The sequence below is a fragment of the Lates calcarifer genome, linkage group LG13 (genome assembly GCF_001640805.2).
Source record: "Lates calcarifer isolate ASB-BC8 linkage group LG13, TLL_Latcal_v3, whole genome shotgun sequence".
Lineage (NCBI taxonomy): Eukaryota > Metazoa > Chordata > Actinopteri > Centropomidae > Lates > Lates calcarifer.
Window position 1 is genome coordinate 7,302,249 of NC_066845.1, and position 25,588 is coordinate 7,327,836.

General features: G+C 41.9%; 3 protein-coding genes across 4 annotated transcripts; 2 read left to right on the plus strand and 1 right to left on the minus strand.

The window, feature by feature from the left end:
• Positions 1-290: 290 nt before the first annotated feature.
• On the minus strand, positions 291-11,591 carry rab3c (RAB3C, member RAS oncogene family). 2 transcript variants are annotated; one of them, XM_018668564.2, is made up of 5 exons: positions 11,424-11,591; positions 9,352-9,576; positions 5,827-5,945; positions 3,009-3,133; positions 291-2,760 (listed from the first exon to the last, which is right to left on the minus strand). In XM_018668564.2, exons 1-5 carry the CDS (start codon positions 11,439-11,441, stop codon positions 2,570-2,572), a joined length of 678 nt encoding a protein of 225 aa, XP_018524080.1. In that variant the 5' UTR covers positions 11,442-11,591; the 3' UTR covers positions 291-2,569. The 2 variants fall into 2 exon arrangements, with proteins under 2 accessions (XP_018524080.1, XP_018524081.1); XM_018668565.2 differs by lacking the exon at positions 11,424-11,591 and adding an exon at positions 10,735-11,005.
• Positions 11,592-12,127: 536 nt separating this feature from the next.
• On the plus strand, positions 12,128-16,603 carry si:dkey-190g11.3 (uncharacterized protein LOC567059 homolog). Its single transcript, XM_051075296.1, has 6 exons — positions 12,128-12,223; positions 13,703-13,876; positions 14,901-15,005; positions 15,162-15,302; positions 15,388-15,438; positions 15,569-16,603. The coding sequence occupies exons 1-6, from the start codon at positions 12,143-12,145 to the stop codon at positions 15,752-15,754; spliced, it is 738 nt and encodes a 245-aa protein (XP_050931253.1). The 5' UTR covers positions 12,128-12,142; the 3' UTR covers positions 15,755-16,603.
• A 907-nt stretch (positions 16,604-17,510) lies between these two features.
• Positions 17,511-23,159, plus strand: plk2b (polo-like kinase 2b (Drosophila)). The gene is made up of 14 exons (XM_018668562.2): positions 17,511-17,768; positions 17,860-17,967; positions 18,077-18,193; positions 18,498-18,627; positions 18,835-19,018; positions 19,243-19,441; positions 19,577-19,724; positions 19,894-19,988; positions 20,289-20,421; positions 20,561-20,641; positions 21,005-21,164; positions 21,468-21,597; positions 21,766-21,876; positions 22,074-23,159. Exons 1-14 carry the CDS (start codon positions 17,583-17,585, stop codon positions 22,263-22,265), a joined length of 1,974 nt encoding a protein of 657 aa, XP_018524078.1. The 5' UTR covers positions 17,511-17,582; the 3' UTR covers positions 22,266-23,159.
• The last annotated feature ends 2,429 nt before the right edge of the window (positions 23,160-25,588 follow it).

Consider the following 25,588-nt stretch of genomic DNA (forward strand, 5'->3'; position numbering starts at 1 on the left):
AATGAGAGTTGAGAGTAAAAAATCAAACATTTGCCACTGAAACTGAAGTAAACATAAAGTAATGTTCATCCATCACCACAACCACAACGTCCCATATCTTGGTGCAGACATGTCTTTGTAACACTAGGTGGTGTCAAATGCCCAGAAATGGAACAAAGCCTCTGTGCTGCATCAACAGAACAGACTGAGGCTACTGAGACAGAAGATCCTGATTAGAGGGCAGCAGCTCCTGAATCCTTTATTCATGCCTCTATATAGTCAGCAGAGTGAGAGAGAACACAGAGGCCCACTGATAGAATTTGATTTATTTCCTATAATCTCAAAAACATACTTCTTATTTTGCTTGCACTCCAAGAAACAAATATATTCAGTTATATGTAAAGTCATAGTGTTCTAAAATGAGATTTGACCAGAGTGACTGTAGAACAGCCACAGTAACTATTACTCTATGAAATGAATCTTGACTTTAGGTCATTACAATAATTTATTTCATGGCTATTAGCGTAAAATTAATAATATCATCACACATACACAGATGCACACGCACAAAGCACGTGTACACACATATGCGCAGGATCTCTGAACTAGTTTATGTGTATCCCTTCTATTTTTTGGAATTACATCAGTATGGCATATGGCATGGACTAAGTTATCTCCCTGACTATCTTTCACAACAACACTGCATTTTGACATAATAATACAAGTTCAACCAACACTCAACAGTTAGCAGGAACAGCATTTAGTACGTGAATACATTTGTACAAAAGGTATACACAAACAATACAATATATTAGGTAATTTGTCTCTTCAGTATAGCGGGTACACAGACACACACACGCGCACACACACACACACACACACACACACACACACACATCAAGTCGCACATTCAGTGGCTGCAGTTACTGAGTGAAGCACACACTCCTTTTCTTAAGAGACTGTACGTCAGTTTCAGAGCCATTCTGACCACACTGTCACTCACATACTGCAGACAGAGTCATTGTACTCGAGGACAGGAGAAACTATGTACAGGGTTTAATTCATAAAATATTGCACTTATTGGCCCATTGCATCTCACAGCAAGTGCTATGACAATGCTCCTAAATCTGTAACATAGAGTGATATATATATACACTATCTTATCATATAAATCTACATAGACAAGTCAGGACTGATTTCATGCAATTTTTTGGAGCTTTTACTCAACTATGCAACAAACAACTGACGATGCTAAAAGAACTGTAATGTTTTGGCACATTTTTTTTTCAATGAATTGCAGAACTGTGAGGCTTTCTGGATTTTAAAATGAGCTACAACTTTTACTACTATATGGACTTAAGTTATTAAGACCACTACAGTACTGTATATGCCTGCTTTCCATTTTAAACCACTGTGTCTGTATGATGTTTTCTAAGCAGCTTACTGAGATCTTTCTTTCTTTCAGGAGGGACTTAATTTTATAGCACAAACATGAAGCATGCTGACTCAAAAACGAAATAATACTTTTTCTATATGGCTGTTTATTCCATGCCAGAGCTGATTTGTATATCGTACACTGTACTGTGTCTTGTCAGTATGAGATTTTTATTTGATGAAATGCGGGGTCGTTGCTATCACGTGGAGTCGAGGATGGTTAGGTTTTTGGGGTAAGGCCTTATCTTTAGATAAAACAGCACATATGATTGGCTTTTTGGCAGCATGCTCATCGCATCAAACTATAAAGGGTCATCTTAGAGGTTAAGCACACAGAAAGAGTTGCTTCACTTATCAGAGAAATCACACATCTACGGACAGCAAAACGAGGAATAGTACTCACATCGACATTATACACACTGGATTCATTCCAAAAAGTAACAGAGGGACTTACAGAGGCCGTGTTGGAGATGCTAAAAGGCCACTTTTTTATCCAAGGTAGATGATTTTTTTTAGATGACAAAGTTTCACTCATTTGTGACTCAGACATGACACTCACACTCATGCAAACCCACACTCACTTACAGCACCATACGCTCATTACACAAAAGAAATCCGCTACATCCTATAGCACACTAAATCATAGATCTGGCAGCTTTAGGAGACAGAATAAACCTATAAAAAAAAAAAAATACTGTACAAAAAATTAAAATAAAAGAATTATAAAGCACTCATTGACGCTATCCCTCATTTTATAATCATTATAGGTCTTAAAGATTTTAAAGGTTTTCGGGATTAACTGTACAGTATGACTATGGACTATTTCCAGCCTTATCAAACATACTTGGTTTATAACCATGCTAACTTGCCATAGATTGACAATATGGTGTCTCTATATTCTAGATATCCTGTAATGTTACACATTTTACAATAGCCATGTCTGTTTGTCTGGTTATTTGCTCTTGATATAAGGTGATAAAGTTGAGAGATAATACGACAGCATTTTTGTATTTCTACTACTAAACAGGGTTTGAACTGTAGTCCAGAGAAAGCAGCACTAGCATGAGTGACAACGCTGAGGGAGAACAAAACTCTGCACACTCTACCACCTTACAGGAAGCTGTGCTGCCCTCCCTTTGCTTCCCGACGTCCGTCACTAACAGTTGCATCCGGGCTGCTGGAGGGGCGGGGCGCTGTCTGTGAGTTTGGCGGTGGGGGCTCCCGTGGTGACTGCCGGATCAGTGTCCAGGCTCTCGGACATCTTGTCGCAAATTAGGTCGACGAGGCGTTCAAAGGTCTGCTTCACGTTGATGTTGTCCTTGGCGCTTGTCTCAAAGAACTCAAAACCTTGGGAAGAGGAAGAACAAGTGACATGAGAACAGGAAAAGGCCAAGTAGTGAGAGTAAGATAAACATTTCTGTCATTTTTACAGTTATTGTTACTGTTGCAAAACTGTTTCTTCATAGCATGGAAATATTTCTCAAAATACCAAACAGCAAGTGAAAATGGAAAAAAGGTCATATTTTTACATAACAGCAACATAATGCTGCTGTCACCCCATTTGAAATACACAGAGGGGTGAATGTTGTTCTTACCCAACTGTTCTGCCAGCAGTCTGCCACTATCCACCGAGACCACTCTCTCCTCTTCCATATCACATTTATTCCCAGCCAGCACCACCTGTGCATTATCCCACGAGTAGGTTTTTATCTGGGTCGACCTGCACATAATCAGAAACAAATACAAAAAGTCAAAATCAACGCTGTTGTTCTGTTTTATGAGAAAGTGTCAGAATTGTTTTTGTGCTACTTTTTTATTGGATGGGATCCTTTAGAAACTGACATGAAATATGGCAGAGGGAAGGACATGATGTAAAGATCATTTGCCATTTGGACCTGGTCATGGGCAGTGATTACATCGCCTTTCATTTGGCGTCACATAACATTTGAGTCACTGACAGCAGCAGTGGAAAAGTGGGTCAACTGCTGCTCTGTACTGAAATTATGCAGTTACTATTGCTCTGATGTAGGTTATTATTTACTATTTTGTAGCTATTTGATGTTTGTCACACATAACAGAACTTATCTTAAATAAGCCACTTTTCACTTTCATTGCCTTTTGGCTCTTTGGCTCCTGCTGACCTCTGAATGGTAAATTACTAACTGTGCAAGGTACCAACAGCCTGTTGGCTACACAAGTTATTAGGCAGACAGCCAGACATATGGGCAACATGTCATGTCAAATGTTTCTGTACGATAACAGGACAATCAGAACATTCATGTTTACGGGAAATTAACTGTGAATCAGTGAGGTGCTCGCACTGTTCTAACCTCTGTGGTCTGCCTACAATATGGGAAGGAATTTAAGGAGCAGATTTTCTCCTGTGGTGTTGCAGTTTGACTAAAAGTAGGGCAGTGAACATACCACAGGCTGAAAACAGTAGAAGAGGAGCCAGCAAGAAAGGAAGGAAGAAACAACGATTCAGAGAGAGAGAGAGAGAGAGAGAGAGAGAGAGAAAGAGAGAGAGAGAGAGAGCAGCATGATGTTGGCACTCCTCCTCCCTCTGTCCAGTTCTGACTTGTTATAGCAGTTCAGATGTGGGTCATTTTGAATCCAACTGCGGGTAATATTCACTGACAGAAAACCACTTGTGTTTGTATCACATCTTACAAGGTTACATAATAATAAGAGTATTATGGGTCTGTATTTACCTGTGGTAATTAAAACAACTTGCTGCTTTAATATTGTTGTTTTAATTAAATTAATTGTTTGTGACTAAAACTATTCATTTGATGGGGTTTTTTTCCAAGTCCCACATTTGATGTCAGTATTACAATATTTCTCTGTTGTGTCTCAGTCACAGGCAGGAAATGTGCACGTCACAAGCTTAATTCAGCCACAGTCGGGAAAGGAGCCGTTACCACGGCAACCTCTTTTTTTTTACCAACCTTGTCACAAGGAACAAGGGAAAGAGAGAGTGGAATTAAAGCCTGTGGCAAAGGCAAAAAAAAACCAAAAAACTGAAGGATTCTGGTTATATGAAGGGTAAAAAGAGAGCCTTCTCCCTTTGTACATTGTTGACGGATTTGTGCTCTGTCTGCTAAGTAAGCTCACAGGTAACTCTTTGGGATCGTCACTGTCAGTGACACACTTGGCTCTATTAATTAAGATACCCATCACAGACAGTGCTCAGACTGCAGTATTCCATCAAAGTGTCAGACAGGCCTTAAAAGAATAATAGCTGTCTGGCTACTCCCTTTACAAGAAAGCCCTGTGTTTCTCGCTTACAATGATGGGAAAGTCATTTCAGTACAAATCAGGCTGATAATGTTGAGCATTTAAGCACAATTCATGCTAATAATAGAGTGCAGCATCACAACTGCGTGTTATTTTAAACACTTCATCCTCAATTAAAGGCTTTAAAAATGTGTTCAGTTAAATGCAGCACCATTAGCCATGACAGGTGCTTCCTGAAGCAGCTGTCAAGTACTGCTTGCTAAGTGACAGGGGCTGAGTAGACACTGGCCTTAATAGTGACTGTCATAGTCCAACAATGAGTGCAAGCCACGTGGCACGCAGGTGAAGAGTAACCTGCAAAAATACCACCATCGCTTACCAAGTGTGAGTCATATCATCATTTCCTTACAGCTCGTGGAGAGTATTACCATGACGATTCAGAAATACCTCCTCTCAAAAATGTTCATTCTGTGCCACCCCACCCCCTGTAATCTCTTTGGGCTGGCAGAGGAAGATAACTGTGGGACAGTGGGGGGTGCAAATAAAATGGGAAACTACAGAGAGCTGGGCACATACGGAGAAAGATCAGCAAAAACCAAAAACCAAACCAAAAAAACCAAAACACACATTTATCTCTGACAGCACGGCTGAAATTTCTCAGTGTTTCACCAAAGCTGTTGAAACACTGCACTGGTTGTTCTGACGAGAATGTGCTTGTTTTCTAGAGCAAGAATTCTAACCCAGAAACCTAGTTTCTTGCAGCTGATTGAGCGTCGCCTTCCAAGTCCTGTTTTAGACATAAATGCATCATCATACATCACCAACGTTTGGACTTGGCTGAGAGTTGCTGTTGATCAGCCTGCAGACGCTTGTGTGACTCATGAAGGACCAGAGCCATGACCTTGACAAGTCTCCCCTTGATCCCCAAGCCTGACAAACATGCACATACACACTACATAACAAGCCTGTCAAATGTTAGAAAGAGGGAGAGAGAGATAAATGGACTGTTGATGTTAGGAGATAGAGAAGCCAAGCTGCTTTGGAAAAACCATGTCCAATATCAAGCAAGCAAGGGGACAAACAGGAAATTCTTTTAAGATGTTGACAATATAATCCATACACAGAATGCAAAGGCCCGTCATACAAAACTGTCAAAAACGGACCAACATGACTCACCAGTCCTGCACGGCGCCGAAGGACTCCTCGTTGGTGATGTCGTACATGAGAATGAAGCCCATAGCCCCACGGTAGTAGGCGGTGGTGATGGTCCTGTATCGCTCCTGGCCTGCTGTGTCCTACACACAGAAGACACAATTTAGCATGGGTGTTAGCCAGCTGACTGATATTTACACTGTCAGGCTCCACATGACCCTGCACTGCATCCACATGAGCCTGCACTGCGCACATATGCCGAATCCATAATGGTAACTGAGCAGAGATGTACATTATTAATATGCAGCTATTTATACATTCACCAAGAGACTCCTTTGGTTTAAATAGGGCAGCATTTCGGATTTTACATCCACATTTCCAGATCTACATTCACTTATTGTTTCATTTATTGTGTCCATGATGTGGAAATAATTATTATGCTAATTGCCCCACTGGCTTTGCATTGATAAGGTGCCAAAAACAGCGATTCAGTTTTGGCTGACGTTATAGATTCTTTCCTCCCTTCGATAAAATAATCGCTCAGCTGTGTTAAACACTCTGTGGTGCAGTACTCAGAGCTCAGCTTATGACTCGCGTTTCTTCAGAAAAGAGGCTAAAAATAGAAGTAAAATGATTTAAACACTGAGGAAACTGCTTGCTGTTCATGATAAGGCTGAACAAATTGCTCAAAGGCGAAGCAAGCAAGTGATTACACAGCATTCGAGGGGTAGTACATTGTACACAGATTACCCTGGAAACAAACGCCCATTGCATTGCTACGAGATGTCAATGAAAATGCTAATGGACCCCAATACAGACAGATGAAGCTCTTCCATTGTGAGTGTGTTCATGAGGATCGAGAGAAAACGCATTTGGGGCAGTGATGTGTAGATCTGTGCCTTTATGATAAGTTATATAATAACAACTCCCAATGATGTCCCTCCTGTTTACACTGCATGTTTACTGTGCTCCCGTTCTGCCCACAACAAGTGTGTTTGCAGGCTTCTGTGAATCATGATGGAGGACTCCTGGCAGCCCTACTTGGCTCTTGTTAAACAGAGGCCCAACAGGCAGCATTGGATTGTATTTGCCACAGTGGTTTTTACTTTCTGTCAGTCTGCACATGGCTGCAACAGTGTGCCTGTTATAGCCAGAGGACAGCTCTGACCTTCACTCCACAGAGACAGAGCTCAGAGCCTGCCAAGCTTCCACACACACCACAGCTAGGACCTTTTGTCAGTTCACAATAACACGCATGCACACACAAAAAACGCATTTGTGAATGTGTGCAAATTTAATGTCAGCAGCAAGTGAGCATTGTATAAATAGCATCTTTTGTGGAGTGACATTCTGAGCAGCGTAGAAGAGAATGATGAATTAATGTTTTTACCTGCTACTGTGGATCTACCAAGTCATGATACAGTATGCTAAAGCCATCTGAATGACCTAATAATCTATTTAATCTATATTTTTTCTAGTCTGAATTGTAACTCTTGGACATTTTAGTAGCCTATTGATTCTTGGCTAAGTGCTTGACAATGACCTTTGCATTTCCAGGCTATTTTAGTGAGTCGCTTTGCTTGTTCTCAGTCAAAAAGACGGAGCAGGACAGGAAACAGAAAAATCTGCTGAGTCCCGAGAATTGGAGCTCCTTGAAAAGCTTTGCTTGTAGTCCACAGCTCACCAGAAATCAATCCAAGGAGCTGACTATCTCGAGTTGAGAGATAGTGAGCGAAGGCGGGCACTTGCCAGAACTCTCCTTCATTCAGTTTTTCGCAGGGTTCATCTTGGCAACATGCTGCACTGTGTTTCATTCATTTCAGCTTGATACAATAACAGGGACAACTCCATGATGCATTATGACGCTTTTATCTCTCAGCAGATTAATGGTGTGACCACCACTATGACATTATCCAATAGCCGTCACCTTAAATGGTCACTTACTGTAAGTCTCAGCTCTGTCTGAGCCCAATTAAAAGAGACAGACCAATTAGCTGGATGCAAGGGCAATCCTTTTCCTCTCTGAATATGCTTGTCTTTGCTAATGATGAAAACACATTATCCCGATTAGCCAGTCATTTGACTGTTCAAACTCAGTTTTCACATCCTGCTGGAGCGCTCCGTCTTTATCTCTTTATGTGATTAAATGTCTGGGGATGGCTAATAGTGGCAAAAAAGACAACTATTATGCTGAGGGAGAGCAAAACCTCTGAAGGACAGTTGGCATTTGGTGAAGTGCAGGAAGAAAGAGAGAAGAAATACTGACAGGAAAAAGGATACAGAAATAGACAGAAAGAAAGGAACTTCTACATATCTATCCCCCCGCTATCTCAGCGGTATTATGAGACAATCTGCCTCCACGGCTCAGATGAACTCCTAATTAAACAGCCTCAGACATTCTTCAGTTTCCCACACATTCTGAGGAAGGTGTTGCTTCTCTGTTCTTCCCCACTGTGCCAAACTAACACTTACTAGTCTCCTGTTGGTAATGTTGAGACTTCCATCTGTCTCCGTCCTTACATCGTAGAGTGTTAAACCGATACAACACAATAGAGCCTTTCCCGAAGCTTTCTTCAATTAATTAAGGATGCAGCTGATGAGCAACATGTTTTTAAGACTAAGGAACAAATCACTGAACATATTTTTGTGGCATAATGAGATTCAAACTCCATATTATACATTTCCTTAGTTAGGATTACCCTCAGATATACATTCACTACTTTGACTTAAGTATATGTAACGTATGTAACATAATGTAAAGCTTTTCTGTAACAAGAGATGAAAGTGGAAGTGTGTCCAAGCATACCAAGCAAGCCTGATCCATCCTAAGAGCAAAAAACACTGACTAAAATTGAATTAATGTGCAGATGATCCCATGTGTGCAGGACTTTTTTGTATGGCCAAGCACATAAGCCATTGAGTCGCAACCTGTCACAGTCCTTGAAATGTATTGATCAACAGAGAAAGATATGGGCAGAGGTCAGGAAAAAGTGGGCTCTGGGCTGAGATTGACAGCTTTTTATAGACAGGAGTCACTCTGCAGGAACATAAAGATGGAGAGAACCAGAAAAACCAGGGGGCAGTGTGTCCCTGAACAGCCCCCTCCCCCTTAGAGCTTAGGTAGTCCTCCAGAAGACCTTGGAGGACTACGGAAAACAGATTCCTTCCAACATGTTGGGGCCACATGTAAATGTTCTGGATTTAACTGAATTAAATGGAAAGTTGTGCATGATTGGCATGACAAAGAGGAAACTGTGACATGAAAGGAAATCGTGGCTGTGGCTTGCTGTACGTTGCTGCTTTGTAGCCCAGAAATGTGTTCTCTGTCTTCTATAAATTGCTGACATTAGGTCATATGCAAATCCTATGTCTGAATAGACAAATTTATGGTGCTAGCAGGCATTTCAAAAGTAAACAGCAAGTAAGTACATTATTATCTGGTGTTGATCTCTATAATAGCTATATTCCACTTGTTTCATCTTGTTCAAGGATCAAACATTTTGTGGCTCACTTCTAAATGTTTAATGCCTGGATGTGAATATTTCATACCCAGATCTGCAGTTTGATCCTCTTGTCGTTCTTGTACACAGTCTTCACTTTGAAGTCGATGCCCACTGTGCTGACGAAGGCCGAGGTGAAGGCGTCATCAGCGTAGCGGAACAGGAAAGACGTTTTGCCCACGCTGCTGTTGCCGATGATCAGCAGCTTGAACATGTAGTCGAAGTTTTGGTCCCCTCCCTCTCCCTTCCCTTTCACATCCTGAGTGGCAGCCATCTGCAAAAACAAATCAAAAAAGAGATGCTGAAAAGAAAGCGTCAAGAGCTTTACCTTGACTTAATGTGAACCTGTTCAGAGCAGTGATGCACAAAAAAACGAGTCCACATTCAAGGGGCTAGATGTTGCACGCAAAGTACAGCAAGAGCTTGTTGTACAGGCCGCAGATCAAAGGTGACAGAAGGCTGCGTCAGGGAACCCAGCATGACCAACACAGCAAGCTGTTGTATTGATGAGTATTGGATAACCAGGATTTTAAAAAGCTGCAGTTGTCCTCTCTGAAGCCCTAAAAACCATTCCTTTAAGGAAACCAGGGGATTATGATTATTGATGTTATTACCATTATTAGGCTATTTAAAGAGCACAATTTGGTTAAATACAATTCAGATTCAACACTTTACTTTGTGATGGGCAAAATACAATTTTTAATTTTCAAAGAAAACCCACAACTTCACTGTTTTGTTTCAACTGTTACATTCCAATTTCTATTGGACAAGGTGTGCTGTTTTGATTTTACACACGAAAAACTTTGCTAAAAGAAATACAGTCAAATTTCACCTGACATTAAATCTTCATCCATATTAAAGCTGCTGCAGCTTACTGATATACAAAGGGCATGCTAATATAAAGAATCTTTCACCTTTACATCGCATCTATATAAAGCATTTCCGTGCAAGCTGTCAGCAGCCAACGACCTGAGAGGACGAGAGTACTACGCGCAGGATGACAAGAGCACAGTCATCTTTGCTCCAAGGTGATTGTTTTGACAAAAGCCACTGCGCTTTCATGCCAAACATGTGAAAGCTAATCTTTCCCTGTAGCCTATGCGGTAATAAAAGACCGGACCTCCATCCTGCACATCCTGCATTGGATTTCTGTTCGCTTCCGTGTATGAAAAAAACACCCATTGAAGCAGTATTTGCAAGGACACCGCTTTCAAAATATCAGTGCGTTGCTGGCATTTTACACACACACACACACACCACGATAAAACCAGTCGATCTGATACAAAATTACACAGGAGCTGCATGCCGAATGATGTTAGACAAGCGAATCTGGGCAGGAGGTCATTTCATCTATTAATGAAATTCTTGCACAGAACTATTAATAAATTAAAACTACCAAAAAAACCGCGTTGAGGACGTTGTGTTAACAAACCTGTATTGAAGGCCTCGGTTCTATCTGTGTCTGCCCCCTGTTTTGCAGAATACGGTTTTTAAATATTTGTGTCTAATGCAGGCGTTGATCTTCTTTAACCCTCCTCTGTCTCTCTCTCTCTCTCTCTCTCTCTCTCTCTCTCTCTCTTTGGAGCGCCGACCAATTTCAGCACCTGGGAGCTGTCCCCTCCGCTTCGGATCTGGCACGCGCCCCTGAGCTGACGAGGCTGGCTCGCATGAGATGAGCACGAGCGAAAAAAAAAAAAGAAAAAAGGAAAGTGCGTTCAGTTGAGTGTCTCTGACGTCACCGTGAAGGGAAGGGGAGGGGGTCACGAATATGGGGGTTGTAGTCTTCGCACGGTGTCAGCGCAAAGGCGGAGGGCGACATCAAAAGTAGAGGCGACTACATTACTCAGCATGCAGCGCAGCACAGCTGTCAACATCTGTGTGATTTACTGTAAAAAAAAAAATACTCTTTGTAGTTCGGTTTTTAAACAAGCACCAGACCGCAGACACGGTCCCCATCGTGCACTAGTGAGACTAAATAGGACGGAAAAAGCTTGGAAACCTTTGTTCAGATAGAGAGCGTGTCTCAGTGTTCAGTCTCTATAAATGGCTGTATATGACGGTATATGTATTTTGATGCTCTCCCTTTATTCATAGCCTTAAAGTAAAAACCATGCGTCTTACCTTCCCATACAAATCCATTTTGCCCTAAGCAATATTTCACCTGTTTGTTTTAAAATCCACTCCAGTAGCAAATAAACTCCCAGCTGGACAGCATAATTTTTTTTTCTCAGGAAGCAAATATAATAGCCTCTCCTTTTGCGTCACTCTCGATCGGTCTTGCTGCCGCCGCCCCCCACCTCCCCACCCCCAATGCATCCAGCTCCGCTTCAGAGAACAAGCGACTGAGCAAACAAGAGAGGCCTGAAGTGCTGATGAATATTATTATTATTGGCCTTTCAATGGGAGCAAGTGCGGGATGGCGCCGCGGCGGAAGTGGGGAAGAAAAAAAATCCTGGCATCTTTGCAATTGTAATCTCATCGGCCCTCTCTTTTAGAGCGCATTATAAGACCTGTATAATTAATGTGAGAGGTGCAAATGCAAAACTGTAATATTGTAATAAGGAAGTGAGGACCAGTATCAGCAACAGTGAGGTTGTTTTCCTGTATTTGTAGTCTTTAAATAACCAGCTTTAACCAACACCTGTTACTCATCTTGCACCTGAAGCCAACAATGCTTATAATAGTCCAACATGCGCTAAGTTGTTGTGCGCCAGACACAACAGATATTACATAACTGGACCAAACTCAGATAGAAATCCAGGCGGTAGCTGTCCGACGTTGTATCAGCCATAGCAGGCATTTGATAGGCTGTGTATAAAGTTATAGGGCGGGACTTGCTGATGACTGACTGCCCTTTGACGGGAGGATCTGCGCGTGCAGCCAGGCAAGCTGAGTGCGCAGCAGACGAGGGGGCGGGTCAGGTAGGCTGCACAAACATTTCTGTCTCTACAAATTTAAAAGATTTTTATGTTTTAACTCCACAAATACGCCAATGCTGCTCGATAAATGTGCGTATCGTGCTCCCAACAAAGTTAGTGATTCATTCGTTCGTTTACTTTCGAGTATTTTGCACCGAGTTCGTCCAGAATCAAACATCCTAAATATCTGTTGGCATGTATGTGACTGTTGCTGTGCGGTGATTTATACTGGTAAAACTCCTCTTTTCGAGAATGCGAGCAAAAAATCTTTTGGTTTGGTCGATAAACCGAGTTATTGTTTCAGGCAGAGTCAGTACATGACCCCAAGCGTGGTAAACTAAACTTTTCTAGAAGGTTTTCGCGAACGACAAAACCACTGTAGCACCACCTGCCGTTGGAATGAGGTGCTCTGGTCATGATACTGTGGTCCTGGCAGCTCTCTAAGGCTGCCTCGTGCTAATGATTAACCAAGCAATATTAGCAGTAATCAAATAACTGCTGCTTTATGACCATATAACCCTTCTGACCTCTTGATATTGGAATGAGCTGTGTCTATTTACAAAGTTATTTTTATTCCTCGACCATAACCTGTTTTAATGTGTCTGTTTTCCAAATGAAATTCAGCAGTTAATATTGGTTATGGCATTTGTATTATAACTTCAAGTTTTTAGTGAATTACTTTTATAGAGTGGATTCTTTGAAGACCTTATGTATACATACACATTAGGAAAGCTATTCTTAACTGGTCATTGGTTTCTTTACCAAACTGAAAAATACCACAGTATGACTTGTGTATCCCTGAAACATCATAGGGCCCAGACAGATAATTTGGCCTGACCAATATTATGGCCAGTATTTTGTTTCACTTCAGTCATTCATTCATATATTCATTCACTCATATAATGTTGTTCTCAGTAGCAGCTGCCAAGAGCAGTTAACATCTCCAATCAATGTGTCAAAGTATCCAGATTCTGAGCCCTAAATGACGCCCAGTGACATACCATTGTTGTGTGATTGTGTGCGAATGTGGTGTGTGTGTGCATATATATATGTATATATATATATATATATATATATATATATATATATATATATGTGTGTGTGTGTGTGGGGTGAATGTGACCTGCAGTCCATTTATCATTTACCATTTACTCTTTAATGAGAGAGATATGTTCATGTAATACTTTGTATTCCTGTAAAACAACATACAACAAAACTTTACATCTGATCAATCTCATCCATTTTTTTTCTGTTGCTATTGTTTTTATGAATGTAGCTAGGTAGCAAACCTGCTAGCTCTGATTGGTTGATCACAACCAACAAGATCAACTGCCATCAATGAGAACAACTCATTCATCAAAAAATAACAAGCATATAAATAACCTATGTCAAAATTCTTAATCATATATAAACTCAATAATCCAGTATATCTGCAGTAATATCTCCCCTCACTTGCTATATTTTCAACCATACTGGTGACAGTTTGCAATGGAGGACTCCATTGAGGTGATTCTGCAAGACTGTGGCAGGGTCCTTCCTACCAGCAGACCCCATCCTGTGGTGTCGGCCTGCACGGGTGCTCTGCTCACAGGGTTGTATGGAGTGTGGAGTCTCTTTGTAACGCCCGGATTTCGTAAAGTCCCGTGGAGGCTCAAGGTGCTTGAGGCTTCCTTTTTGTTTTGTTTTTCACCTGCTTGCTTTGCCTTCTTTCCACCCTTCCAAATATCAAATGCTGCATGTTTGCGTGAAATCAAAGAGAAGAAGCTGAGACTGAACCTAACTTGCACATAACAATAATTTACTTATTTTGGAGCATAGTGCTCCATGCTATCAACAAATGTGGGAAAAGAAGAATATGGTAAGTCTATAATTGTCATTATGTCTTATGGAAAACTGCACCATCTTCTACAGTACATTAATCTGAAGTGCTTTTTGTGTAGAGATCCATTGTTGTAGAATAATGGATCATGCACAATTTTTCTTCACTGTCAGTACAAGATGAACAAGAAAACATGATGATCAGGAGCAGATTATCAGACGTTAGGTAATGATGAAGACATTTGTTGTTGCATGGAGAATCAGATATTTTAAAGCAATAAAAAGCTGTTCTAAAGCTAATGCTTAAAAAAAATGATCAAAATGTATTTGCCTTTGTACTTATTAACACGTCTCTGACTTGGGTGTTTTTTTTGGAATAATGATATGATGCTTTGTTTATTGTGCCAGCATAGAACATATTATGCCAGGAGATAAGTGACATTAAACAGTATCACAGTTTAAACCCAGTTTACCACAGCTAGAGAGAAGAGAGAGCCTTGCTGTATCTATCATTCAGACAAGTATTGCGGAACAATTCCATTGACAGTGAGTGGGAGATCAAATTCAAGGTTATAGTCACAGCACTCAGGAGACTGGAACAGCTGAATTTAATATGAATCATATTCAGAGATGTTTTCACATGAAAAGGAGGGAATTTGTTTTGGGCTATGATTTTTTTTGGAGTAGAATTTAATAAAGGCTTATCTACAATAGGGGACTAGGTAAGATAGATCAAAGGGACTTCATCTCATGTTCCTAACTTTGCCAACTTGATAGCAAGGAAGTCTTGTTAACAGTAACAATAATCATTGTTCTACCTGTCACATGTGTTGACTTACTGTGTGTTTGTACCGTGGTCCAGGTTCCTTATTTGCCCTCCAGTAAAGATCAGACACTGAACACCATGAAGCTCCTTCAGGGACGAACAGGTCGCTTAGCAGATCTGGGATCAGGAGATGGAAGACTGGTTAGTGAGCTGCAACTGTCTTAGAAAAACAAAACTGTATTTAAGTGTAAACAAGAGTGTGAGTCTGACTGCAAAACTGTGTAAATGGAGTGTAAATGTGTAAATGCTCTGTTGTCCCTTAGGCTTGTATTTTACACAATCCTATTTGATTCCCAGGTGTTTGCTGCCTCCTCTGCTGGTTTCCAGTGCGCAGGCTTTGAGATTAACTCCATTTTGGTGGCCTATGCAAGGAGCAAGGCTCTCTGGACAGGAGTGCCCCCTTGCCAGGCGACCTTTGTTAAAAAAGACTTCTGGAAAGTGAGACCTTAACCAGAAGTAGTATTGTCCTTAAACCTGATGAGGATTGTTACATGACCATGTTTGTGTCTCTCTTCGTTCATAGACCGATTTGTCTTCCTATAACAATGTGACAGCTTTCCTTGCCCCAGGAGTGGTGAGTTTTCCTTCTGTGAGGAATCCTTTCCTTCCCCGCCTATAGATGTTTTCATCCTCTACAAGTGATATAGCATACATAGCACTTCATTGCTAAGCCACTCATTTAGCCCTCTCTGACTGGTTGACAGATGGGTGTGCTGGGTGAGAAGCTGTTGAAAGAGCTTCCTGATGATGCACGTGTCATTGCTTGTCGTTTTCCGTTCCCCAACTGGCCACACCAATCATCTGTCGGCTCGGGTCTTGACGAGACTTTTGCGTATGACATCGGCACCGTGCGCTCACACCTGAGAAATGTACCGAACATGACAGTGTAATAAGTCACATTATCTGGGTTATTTTGTTACCCATGATCTATCATTCTCAGCAGCACTAAAACCTTCAGATACTTTTCTGAGAATAGAAATGAATAAAAATGTGATGCTTAAAGGAAAACCTCTGAAAAAGCAGGTGATTGTGAACACACTAGGGAAATTGCTGGTTTCAGTCAATTACAAGATCAGCAGTAATGCTTTTGGAAGATGTTTTTGAACATTACAGGGATGACAGGGACTCTGACTAAGCAAGATGTGTGGATGATTTCTACATCATTTAGCCCCTGCAGTATTTGTTCTGGCGCTGCCAGTACAGTCTGAGTCTTTGCCATATTGCTGACAATAAAATACCATCATGCACCAGTATCTAAGATATGCCTCTGGCGGTAGCTCTTCCATTACAGATAATTTTACTTCCACGCCAGCACTAACAAACCCCCATTGTAGCTTGCTGCAGGGGGACTGTGAGTTCAGTGTTTTTGTTTGTATGCAGTAGTTCTGTTCCACTTGCCCTGTGGGGTTGCAGTTAGATTCACATGTTGTGTTATACTTTTGTTTGTTAAAAAAAAAATCAATCCATAGGTATCCAGTTCAAGGCTGCTCTAACATCATTCTGTGGGTGTCTGAGTCAGCCAGTGAGCTTTAGGCACACATTTACTTTTGTGCTATACACCTCACAGGTAGTCTAAAACACTGTAATTATCTGCGTTACCTGATCCTTGGGGCTCATGTGGAATATGTAACTGGGTAAAGAGATTGGCACTTTAGTCTGTTTGTCTGGTCGTTTGTTTGTCAGCACTTAACAGAGTTTAATAAAATTTGCTGGAATGTTTGACCATTTGCCAATAACAAGTGATTAGTTTCTTCTCAGGATCCTTTAAAAAGGTTTTTGTTAAGAATTGTTAACACTGTTTTCTCATCAGCAGTGTATGGCTCCATTCTTATATTGATATAGATACAGACAAATTTCTTAATATTTACATGTGCTGCAACTGGGCAGCTGTGATGGAGGAATGTGCTCTCTGAACACTTTCTATTGAGTATCACTTACTGTCAGACTGTTTTAATGTAGCACCTACAGTAAACAGGGTAATGCTGTAATCTTTCTAATAGTTCATAGGCCATCACAGTATATCTGCCTCTTCAAAGCAGAACACACACCTGCCACCTCTGCAACCTTTCCACTCACACCACTAAACAGTTACATGTCAGTGTCCAACTGCAATACAATATACACTTTGTTAAACTTGGTTTGAAAGGCACAACATGTTTGTCACTGTTACTGTGCTGTGTGAATGATATCCAAAATGTCCACCTGAGGGTGCTAGTGCTCCAAACTGAGTGTGGTGCAAAAACATAGGATGGGATGAACATGAGTAGAATACAGATAACATGTATCCTCTGATTTGTGGACATTTCATCAACCAAATGCACCAGACCTCCAACATATTATTGAATAATATTTTGCACCAAAATGTAAAAGGTCCATTCACCAGCCTGGATCCCATGAATAAAATGGATAAACTACATAACATGTCTGTGATTGTGGAGGGCGGCTGTTGATGCAAATAATCATATGAATCCTCAGAAATTGTATTTGATCACAGAATCCACGCGCCGCTTCATCCACTTTGATTTCACGTCTATGCCATCATCAGCACCAGTGTACTTGCTAGGTAATCGATGTCAGGCAGACCTCATGCTCTCATTTCACACCGTGACGTCAGATAGAGGGCGGCAGACAGCGGGGTGGGGTGGGTGCCAGAGTATAAAGGCTCACAGACGGACTCTCCGGGCTGCATTCTGAGTGCGGAACGAGAAAGCACCACTAATGGAAGTACAGAGAAATAGCGCGCCCCAACAGACAAACAGCAGCAGTATGTGCGAATCGACGCAGAGGTCCTGCGAACCTCGCCGAAAGAGAATGGATGAGCGCAGCGCGCCCTCGGAGATGGCCAGGATAATCACCGATCCTGTCACGGGGAAGTGCTACTGCCGTGGAAAAGTTTTGGGAAAGGTAGCGCGAGCATATAATATGTTGTCGACCTTTTGGATTTACCTCGTAACCCGAAGACAAAGCATGTTAACAGTGTCTTTCCTCTTTCCAGGGAGGGTTCGCGAAATGCTACGAGATGACCGACCTCTCCACCAGCAAAGTTTACGCAGCCAAAATCATCCCACATGCGCGCGTCTCCAAACCTCATCAACGGGAGAAGGTAAGCGCACAGCTCCGGTGCCTGTGTGCACTGGTATGACTGGACAACACATATCACAAAATTGCCTTTAGTTGTTATCGTGACCCTTTATATCTTTCCCCCTCGCCAGATTGACAGAGAAATTGAGCTGCACAGAGCTCTGCACCATAGACATATAGTGCACTTTTATCACCATTTTGAGGACAAGGAGAACATCTACATCCTGTTGGAATACTGCAGTAGAAAAGTAAGTGCTGTAGTTTTTAACCACTGTACTTTATCCTTGCCATTGCTGTGTTTCAAATTTGGATAACACCTGCATTGCACCCAAAGTCAATGAGGCAGCACTCAGGCAGTATTCAGAGTCTGCCCTGACTATGAAAGAACCCTATTGTGTCAGTAGATTTTATCATACTGCAAACCTATATAACTCCCTACAGTTTCATGGGATTGAAATGTATAATTATCAAGTATGACTAGGTTTTCTTCAAAAAGGAAAATATGTGTTTCAGCTCTAATCATTCTCTTCTGTGTTTTGTCTTTTTTTGCAGTCATTAGCTCATATCCTTAAGGCTCGTAAGGTGCTTACTGAGCCAGAGGTGCGTTATTATCTAAGGCAGATTGTCTCTGGGCTAAAGTACCTGCATGAGCAAGAAATCCTTCACAGAGACCTGAAACTTGGTAAGGAATCTTTTAGCAGCCGTGACACTTTGTGCACAATTGTAAACCTGCATCCTGTGCAGGGGGGATTTTTTCTTTAATACTAGCCCACACCTTCCTCCAGTGTTTCTTTAATCAATTCATCAGAGGATCAATGCTCCATTTATCCCTTGATCCTAGGTTGAATATCAGGTGCTCATCGTCTCATTCTCTCTCTCCCCCTTGCAGGTAACTTCTTTGTGAGTGAGTCGATGGAGCTGAAGGTCGGGGACTTTGGTCTGGCTGCCAAGTTGGAGCCAGCAGGAAACAGGAGGAAGACGATCTGTGGGACTCCCAACTACCTGTCCCCTGAGGTGCTCAACAAGCAGGGCCATGGTTGTGAATCAGACATCTGGGCCCTTGGCTGTGTAATGTGAGTAGGATAACTGTAAATTCATCAGTAGGGAACTTCAAAAGTTTTAGTACTATCAGTAATTATTCTTAATTATGAATTAGTCTAATATCATATAATCATGCACGATACATAGATTGTCATCAAATTTCCTGAATTTCCAGTTACTTAGAAACTTGTGTGATTTAGTCAGTCCATTGTTGGTGATGGGAATCAGCTCACTTTTGAACTCTGTCCTGTTCCAGGTACACCATGCTGTTGGGCAGACCACCATTTGAAACCACCAACCTGAAGGAGACATACAGGTGTATTAGAGAGGCACGGTACTCCCTGCCCTCGTCCCTGTCACCTCAGGCTAAGCAGTTAATCGCCAACCTTCTGGCCAAGATCCCCGAGGACAGGCCCAACCTGGACCACATTCTGAGGCATGACTTCTTCACGCAGGTCAGAGGCCGATCTGTTAGTCTGTCTGTTCCTATCTCTTGTCAGTCTTTTCTCTCTAAATGTCACTGTGTAGGAGTATAATAGTGACACCCCCTTCCCACCAGCCGCACATTGACCCACTTTCATTCTCCACAGGGCTTCAGTCCAGAGCGTCTGCCGGCTAGCTGTTGCCATTCAGCACCAGATTTCCACGTTTCTAGTCCCGCCAAGAGCTTCTTCAAGAAAGCTGCCGCTGCGCTCTTTGGTGGGAAGAGAGACAAGGTCAAATACTACGAGACTCTGAGTGAGTATTAGATCAACAATTTAGCGATTATGTACCAACTTGAAAAGTTGTTAAGACAGCTGCATGCACATACCACATTTTATCCCATACTGTTCTGATGTCAGTTTAGGAGGCTGTTGGTTAAAAAGGCCATGCCTTGAATTTTGTGTGCTGTTATTGTCTCTGATAGATAAGTTAACCAAAGAGGAAGAGGAGATCTACAAACTGCAGCACGACCTTGAGAGAACTGTCATCAGCCAACAACAGAGCAAAAAGATTTCAGAGGTAAGAGATAATTTATTTGATATGAACCGGATACTTATATGGGTGTAGGTGATGATGATGCAGGTGCTTTATTCATACAGCTATTAAATAAGTAGAGTTGAGATATTCAGATTCCAGTGAGTCATTCTAATGCTGTACAAAACTTTATAACAAGCACAATTTCAGAACAAACTAAAAGCACTTATTTTTAACCTTTAAGCCAACCACTTTGCATCTGTGGGTGATCCGCTGAGTCATAGTAGGAAGAGATGATCTAAACTCGCAGATTCTAAACCCTGTCATCACCGATTCCCACCTCAGAATGGAAGTCTACTTCCACCATCTGCCGAGAGCCCCGTTGCCCTGGCAACAGAGGGCCAGTCCCCGACGATGCGAGATACCATCCGTCTGATCGTCAGGGGGAGTCTGGGGAGCTGCAGCAGCAGTAGCGAATGTAAGTGTGCCACGCAGGAAAATTGAATGAGTGCATGAATGATGGAGAGATTTGATGCGACATCTAGAGTGCAGAGTAATTTTTTGTACTGCACAAATGTGACGTCAAGCTGAATGTTCCTCTGTTGTTGTTCTTAAAGGTCTGGAAGACAACACAACAGGGAGCGTGGCTGAAACTGTTGCAAGTGTGTTGAGGGGTTGTCTGGAGAATATGCCTAAAGGTGAGTTGACTTGTTGAAAAGCCATGACCTATACACATAAATTATTAGATTATCCCTCATTTCATTACAAAGCTACAGCTCATTATCCATATTTGACCTTGAAATGTCTAAACCGAGGTTTCAAGTTTCAAATATACACTCCCTGAGTTTGTTAACACACCCAAATTTCCTCCCAGCTCATTGAAACCTCAGTATGTTTATGTTTCAGTGAACCTGGAGGAACTTTTGGAGTTCAGTTTAGGGTCTTGGGTGCTTTAACAGAGACTGATTATTTAACAAGCTCACACAGTTAAAGCTGTCATTTCTTGAGATGTTTCTTGTGATTGTATTCTAATCCTCCTCCTCTGTGTTCTCACCCTTTAGCGGATGACATTCCTCAGAGCGCAAACAGCTGCAGTCTTCAATGGGTGACTAAATGGGTGGACTACTCCAACAAGTATGGCTTTGGCTACCAATTGTCTGATCACACCGTGGGAGTTCTCTTCAACAACGGCACCCACATGAGCCTCTTGCCAGACAGAAAGTATGCACTATTCTATGCTTTCACAAGACTCCACCTTCAATTTTAAAGTTATTAGTTATTAGTCACCACAAATAAAAGAGATGGCTTGTTTAAGCTTGCTGTGGTACACAGAATTATTCTTTAGAACCTGTTAGTGGTTTGAATTAAATTAATAACTTGAGTTCCAAGTTCAAAAGATGGTATTTATTTTTTTGTGCTTGAAATGTAAAGAAATCAATGTAAGTTCTGTGTTATGGTTGTTGTTGTCAAGTGTTTATGTGAGTGGTTGCATAACTCTTTATCTTCCTCTATCCATGTTTTTAGGACCATCCATTACTATGCAGAGTTGGGCCAGTGCTCTGTCTTCCCCACCTGTGAGGTTCCTGAACATTTTGTTGGCCAAGTGACTGTGCTCAAGTACTTTTCCCACTACATGGAGGAGAACCTCATGGATGTAAGTAAATATCTCCATTCCTCCTCTCCTCTTTTCATTCCTGTAATCTATATACCTCCCTTGCTGTTATGTTTCTTTTGTCTTTCCACCCCCTGAAGCATTAGAAGTGGTATCGTTCAAGCTGTGGCCTGTCTTTAACTCCGGTGCGTTACTGTTTTGCTTTCTCAGGGTGGGGACCTTGGTAGTATGACGGATGCACACATGCCCAGACTCTACCTGCTGCAGTGGCTCAAGTCCGACCGCGCCCTCATGATGCTCTTTAATGACGGCACTTTCCAGGTAAACACACACACTGTCACGGGAGACCGTTGCTGGGCATGCTCAGAGGAGCACTGCAATGGTGCAATGCATAATACTGTATTCAGATCAACAAACAAGGAGTGTTAGACCACAAATTAAACAAGAATAAGGAAATTCCCAAATTTCTGTATGTTAAAAATTGAGCAAACTTATAAAAAACTTGCTTTGCTCCATAGGTCAACTTTTACCATGACCACACCAAGATCATTCTGTGTTGCCAGAGGGATGAGTACATGCTGACGTACATTAATGAGGACCGTGTCTCCAAAACCTTCAAACTCAGCTCCCTGCTGACGTCAGGCTGCCCCACTGACCTGCGTGAACGCATGGTGTACTCCCTCAACATGCTTCTGCAGAGATGCAGCTAAAGCCACAATAATATGCCCTGGACAGTGTTAAAACAGTCAAACCAATGCACTGTGCTACCGCAGTGCTGCTTTGGAACAATGATTCAGAGAGGATCTGCTCAAGACTGGCGGACCAAGGAGGGACATGTGCAAAGCAAATTAACATTCCTACACCGTTGCACCTTCATGACTCAGCAGAGGTGCGGGTGAAAAAATAATACGGAGAGACTGCAAGAGATTGAGGAAATGAAATGTAGCACAATGACGGTGGATGGAAAAAAAAGGGCTGATTTGTATGTTGATTGTTGCAGGAGAGGACAGGATGAGTATGTTGGTACGAATGTGAACCCCCAGATGTTTGTGGAGAAAGAGGGATGTTTGGCAAGTAAAGAGAAATGCTGGGCTGGCACCAGCTTAATCATGTATAGTATAGTTGAAGCTGTTTATAAAGGCAATCCAATTAAACTGATGCTCTGAATGTAACCAGAGCTAGACTGTGGAATATTGTAAATGATGTACAGTGTGTGTCACAGCCAACTCAGCAGTGCAAAGAAATGATTTGCTAATGCGTGTGGTTGCCACAGAGTTTGGCTGTTTATAAGTGCAAGTGTGTATGTGTGAGTGGGAGGGGTGTAATATCACACAAACTTTTAAAACTGTGATTTGTTCTCTTCACTGACAGATGGACTCAGCACATTGAGCTGGGAACCGGAGGGGAGATGTGAGGGAGGGGAGAGGGGGGAGCAGGTGGAGAGCATGACATTTAAAAAAAAAAAAAAACAAAAAAACAGTATCAGAGATCCTTACAGGATCCCATAAGAGCCATTATCACCTTGGTAGAAAATGTCCTAAATTATTGTGTTTCAAAAGTGCAGTATTTATTTATTTAATAATAAAGAGCATTTTCTAAAAAAATTATACTCTTGAGTACTTTGTGTTACATTTTCTGAGTGTTCCCTCAAAAGTGATTCCTGGTATTAAGGTAGTAATTTAAAAAAATGCATTTACACAAACCTGAAAATGAGCTGTGTTGAGTGGCGAGAATTAAGTTAAACTTAATTACATTCATATCTCTGCACTGGCCCAAGTCAAAGCAACTATTTTATCTGCAAACTTTGTTTACAATAGGAAATGGGCGCTGAGAGCGAGATGGATGCTTGATAGAGGGCATGTTTACAGTGAAGCTTGTTTAGATTCTGGTTCAAGGCCTCGCCTTTGCTGAGTTTTCTTCCGCAGTGATAAATCGAGGATGGCAGAGATGACTGGCTATGCAATGTGGCTGACCTTGTCTCACACACACACAGACACACATTACTTTGCATACAAATAAGGGCACTGATCAACAGACCGGCTGGCCAGGCCAGGTTTTTCAGAAATCCAGAAGGAAGGACAGTTAAATGGTGACATGCAGCCAGAAGGACAGACAGACTAGTAAGATGACAGACTCGGTCATACTAAGTCAGCAATTGCATCAGAGCTTTTGAGGCAAAGTGACTACAATCATTCTTGGGCATCTTTTCACATTCACTGACTGTAACCATGGAAACAAGCAACCACTGACCAAATTGGTAAAAGTCGGAAATCAGTGAAAGCCGCGTAAGAAAACAGAAAAAAAAAAAAAAACATCTGGTACAGCTTCTCCTTGCTGGAAGTCAGAACTCGTGTCCTGACATACTTGTGCTAAAATTGTAAATGTGATTGGCTTTTCTGCTGTTCACTCTCTGTTCTCTGCAATGAGTATTTGATCCGGGTGTGTGTTGAGCACCTCTTTGCCTTCGTAGCTTATGTAATGATGGAAGTTGGACATGGATGTTTGAGTCATCCCTTTAGATGTTCACTCAGAATATCTGTGCTCTTCAGAGTTCAATAATGAATGCCTCATGCATAAACATACCCACACAGACAGAAGCAGAACAGGAAGTAGCCTACAAGAGGAAAGAGCAGGAATTATTCATGACGACACCTCCAGGTCTGAGTGTGTGTGTTTTGACAGTAATGGCCCCTGGAATGGATGCTCCAGTGAGACAGGAATAGATTCTGCCGTTGTTTTGAAGTTTTCTGGCCTTCCAGGGCGTTTTTACCCCTGTCCCTAACATCTGAGCAGGAGTGCAGCATCTCCATTGGATGGATGCACTGGGTTGAACCAAATTAGTAACAGACTGCTGGCTCTTTCCAAGCGAGCAGGAGGAAAAGTGGCAGTGTCTCTGAGGTTGCATGAGTGAAAATATTTCCTAATACGATGTAGAATCAGGTCCCACGGTGACGAGTGTAAGTGAAAATTCAGGTCAGATCAGGATCTCTTCTGTGAGTCAGCAAATGTTGGCTGATCAGCTTTCTTGGTCTGCGAGAGTAACACGAAGATAAACTCATTAGAAACCCCTGTGGAGTTCAAAAAGCTGCGAGTGCGAGTTCACTTGATCTTCTTAGCGTCACTGTCATGAGGGGAAAAAATGTTTATAGCTGGTTTTCGGTATCAACGAAACAAAGCTGCTCCCTCGTATCACATTGACAGTGGGGAAAAGTCCTGTGCATGCAGGCAGGCTTAGCTCTGGAATGAGTCTAAGCTGGAGTGACAAAGGGGATCTTTATACCTCAGCTTCTATCAAAAAGTTCTCTGCATACAGAAGAATGAGTAAGTTTTGGCATTAAAAGTGATAGTAGGCACATTCTGCCAGGAAAAAAAACAAACATGCTTTGATATGTGCACACACTGGGATGCACTTGGGGGATTAAAAGGCCTTTGCATATCAGATGTCAGCGCTCCTCCTCCTACTATGTGGACGAAAACAGATGCAGTGTAGAGGGAGCTGGGATGACTGTAGCTTTGCCCGCTCTCTGCTGTAGCCTACAGTATTGATGTTAGAGATGAGCAATGCACAGCAGGTGAACTTCCAAAGTTGCCAGTGCAAACATAGTCAAATACTGTAGTCTTACCAAGAAAAAGTATCTTCTGAGAGTGTTCAAGTACCTAAAAAGGTTTTCTTCCAGGTGTTTGAATACGTATAATGCTGTGAATGAGTCACCATGTAAGATACAGTGGTAACTTACTGGCTCAGTAGTGTGACGTTCATGCTCCTTCATCTGATTCCTGTAATTTTCTACAATCAGCTCTCCTAAAAGGTCTTGTATTTCCTGTCTGAAAATAGAACCCCTCAGATTGCTACAACAACTTCTGGTTTATTCATGGATCAAAGTGTACTGGCATATCTGTGTCTAACAGCAGCAAAGAGTAAAGGAGCAATAAAGACAGTGAGGGCCCTCAGATTCAAACCAAACATGTTTCTTTCGGTGCATGTCTGTGCTCTCTTTAAAGGTAAACTGTATCTCAGGCTGCATCGGGTGGG

What these genes read in the sequence shown, in the direction of transcription:
- rab3c (XM_018668564.2), bottom strand. An exon ending in TTCGGCGCCGTGCAGGACTG is followed by an intron (nt 3,134 to 5,826) that starts GTGAGTCATGTT and finishes GATTATGTGCAG; the next exon opens with GTCGACCCAGATAAAAACCT. An exon ending in ACTGCTGGCAGAACAGTTGG is followed by an intron (nt 2,761 to 3,008) that starts GTAAGAACAACA and finishes CCTCTTCCCAAG; the next exon opens with GTTTTGAGTTCTTTGAGACA.
- si:dkey-190g11.3 (XM_051075296.1), top strand. Translation starts at nt 12,143, where the DNA reads ATGACTGACTGCCCTTTGACGGGAGGATCTGCGCGTGCAGCCAGGCAA. An exon ending in GATCAGGAGATGGAAGACTG is followed by an intron (nt 15,006 to 15,161) that starts GTTAGTGAGCTG and finishes TTTGATTCCCAG; the next exon opens with GTGTTTGCTGCCTCCTCTGC. An exon ending in CTTTCCTTGCCCCAGGAGTG is followed by an intron (nt 15,439 to 15,568) that starts GTGAGTTTTCCT and finishes ACTGGTTGACAG; the next exon opens with ATGGGTGTGCTGGGTGAGAA.
- plk2b (XM_018668562.2), top strand. Translation starts at nt 17,583, where the DNA reads ATGGAAGTACAGAGAAATAGCGCGCCCCAACAGACAAACAGCAGCAGT. An exon ending in GTGGAAAAGTTTTGGGAAAG is followed by an intron (nt 17,769 to 17,859) that starts GTAGCGCGAGCA and finishes TCCTCTTTCCAG; the next exon opens with GGAGGGTTCGCGAAATGCTA. An exon ending in TTAATGACGGCACTTTCCAG is followed by an intron (nt 21,877 to 22,073) that starts GTAAACACACAC and finishes TTTGCTCCATAG; the next exon opens with GTCAACTTTTACCATGACCA.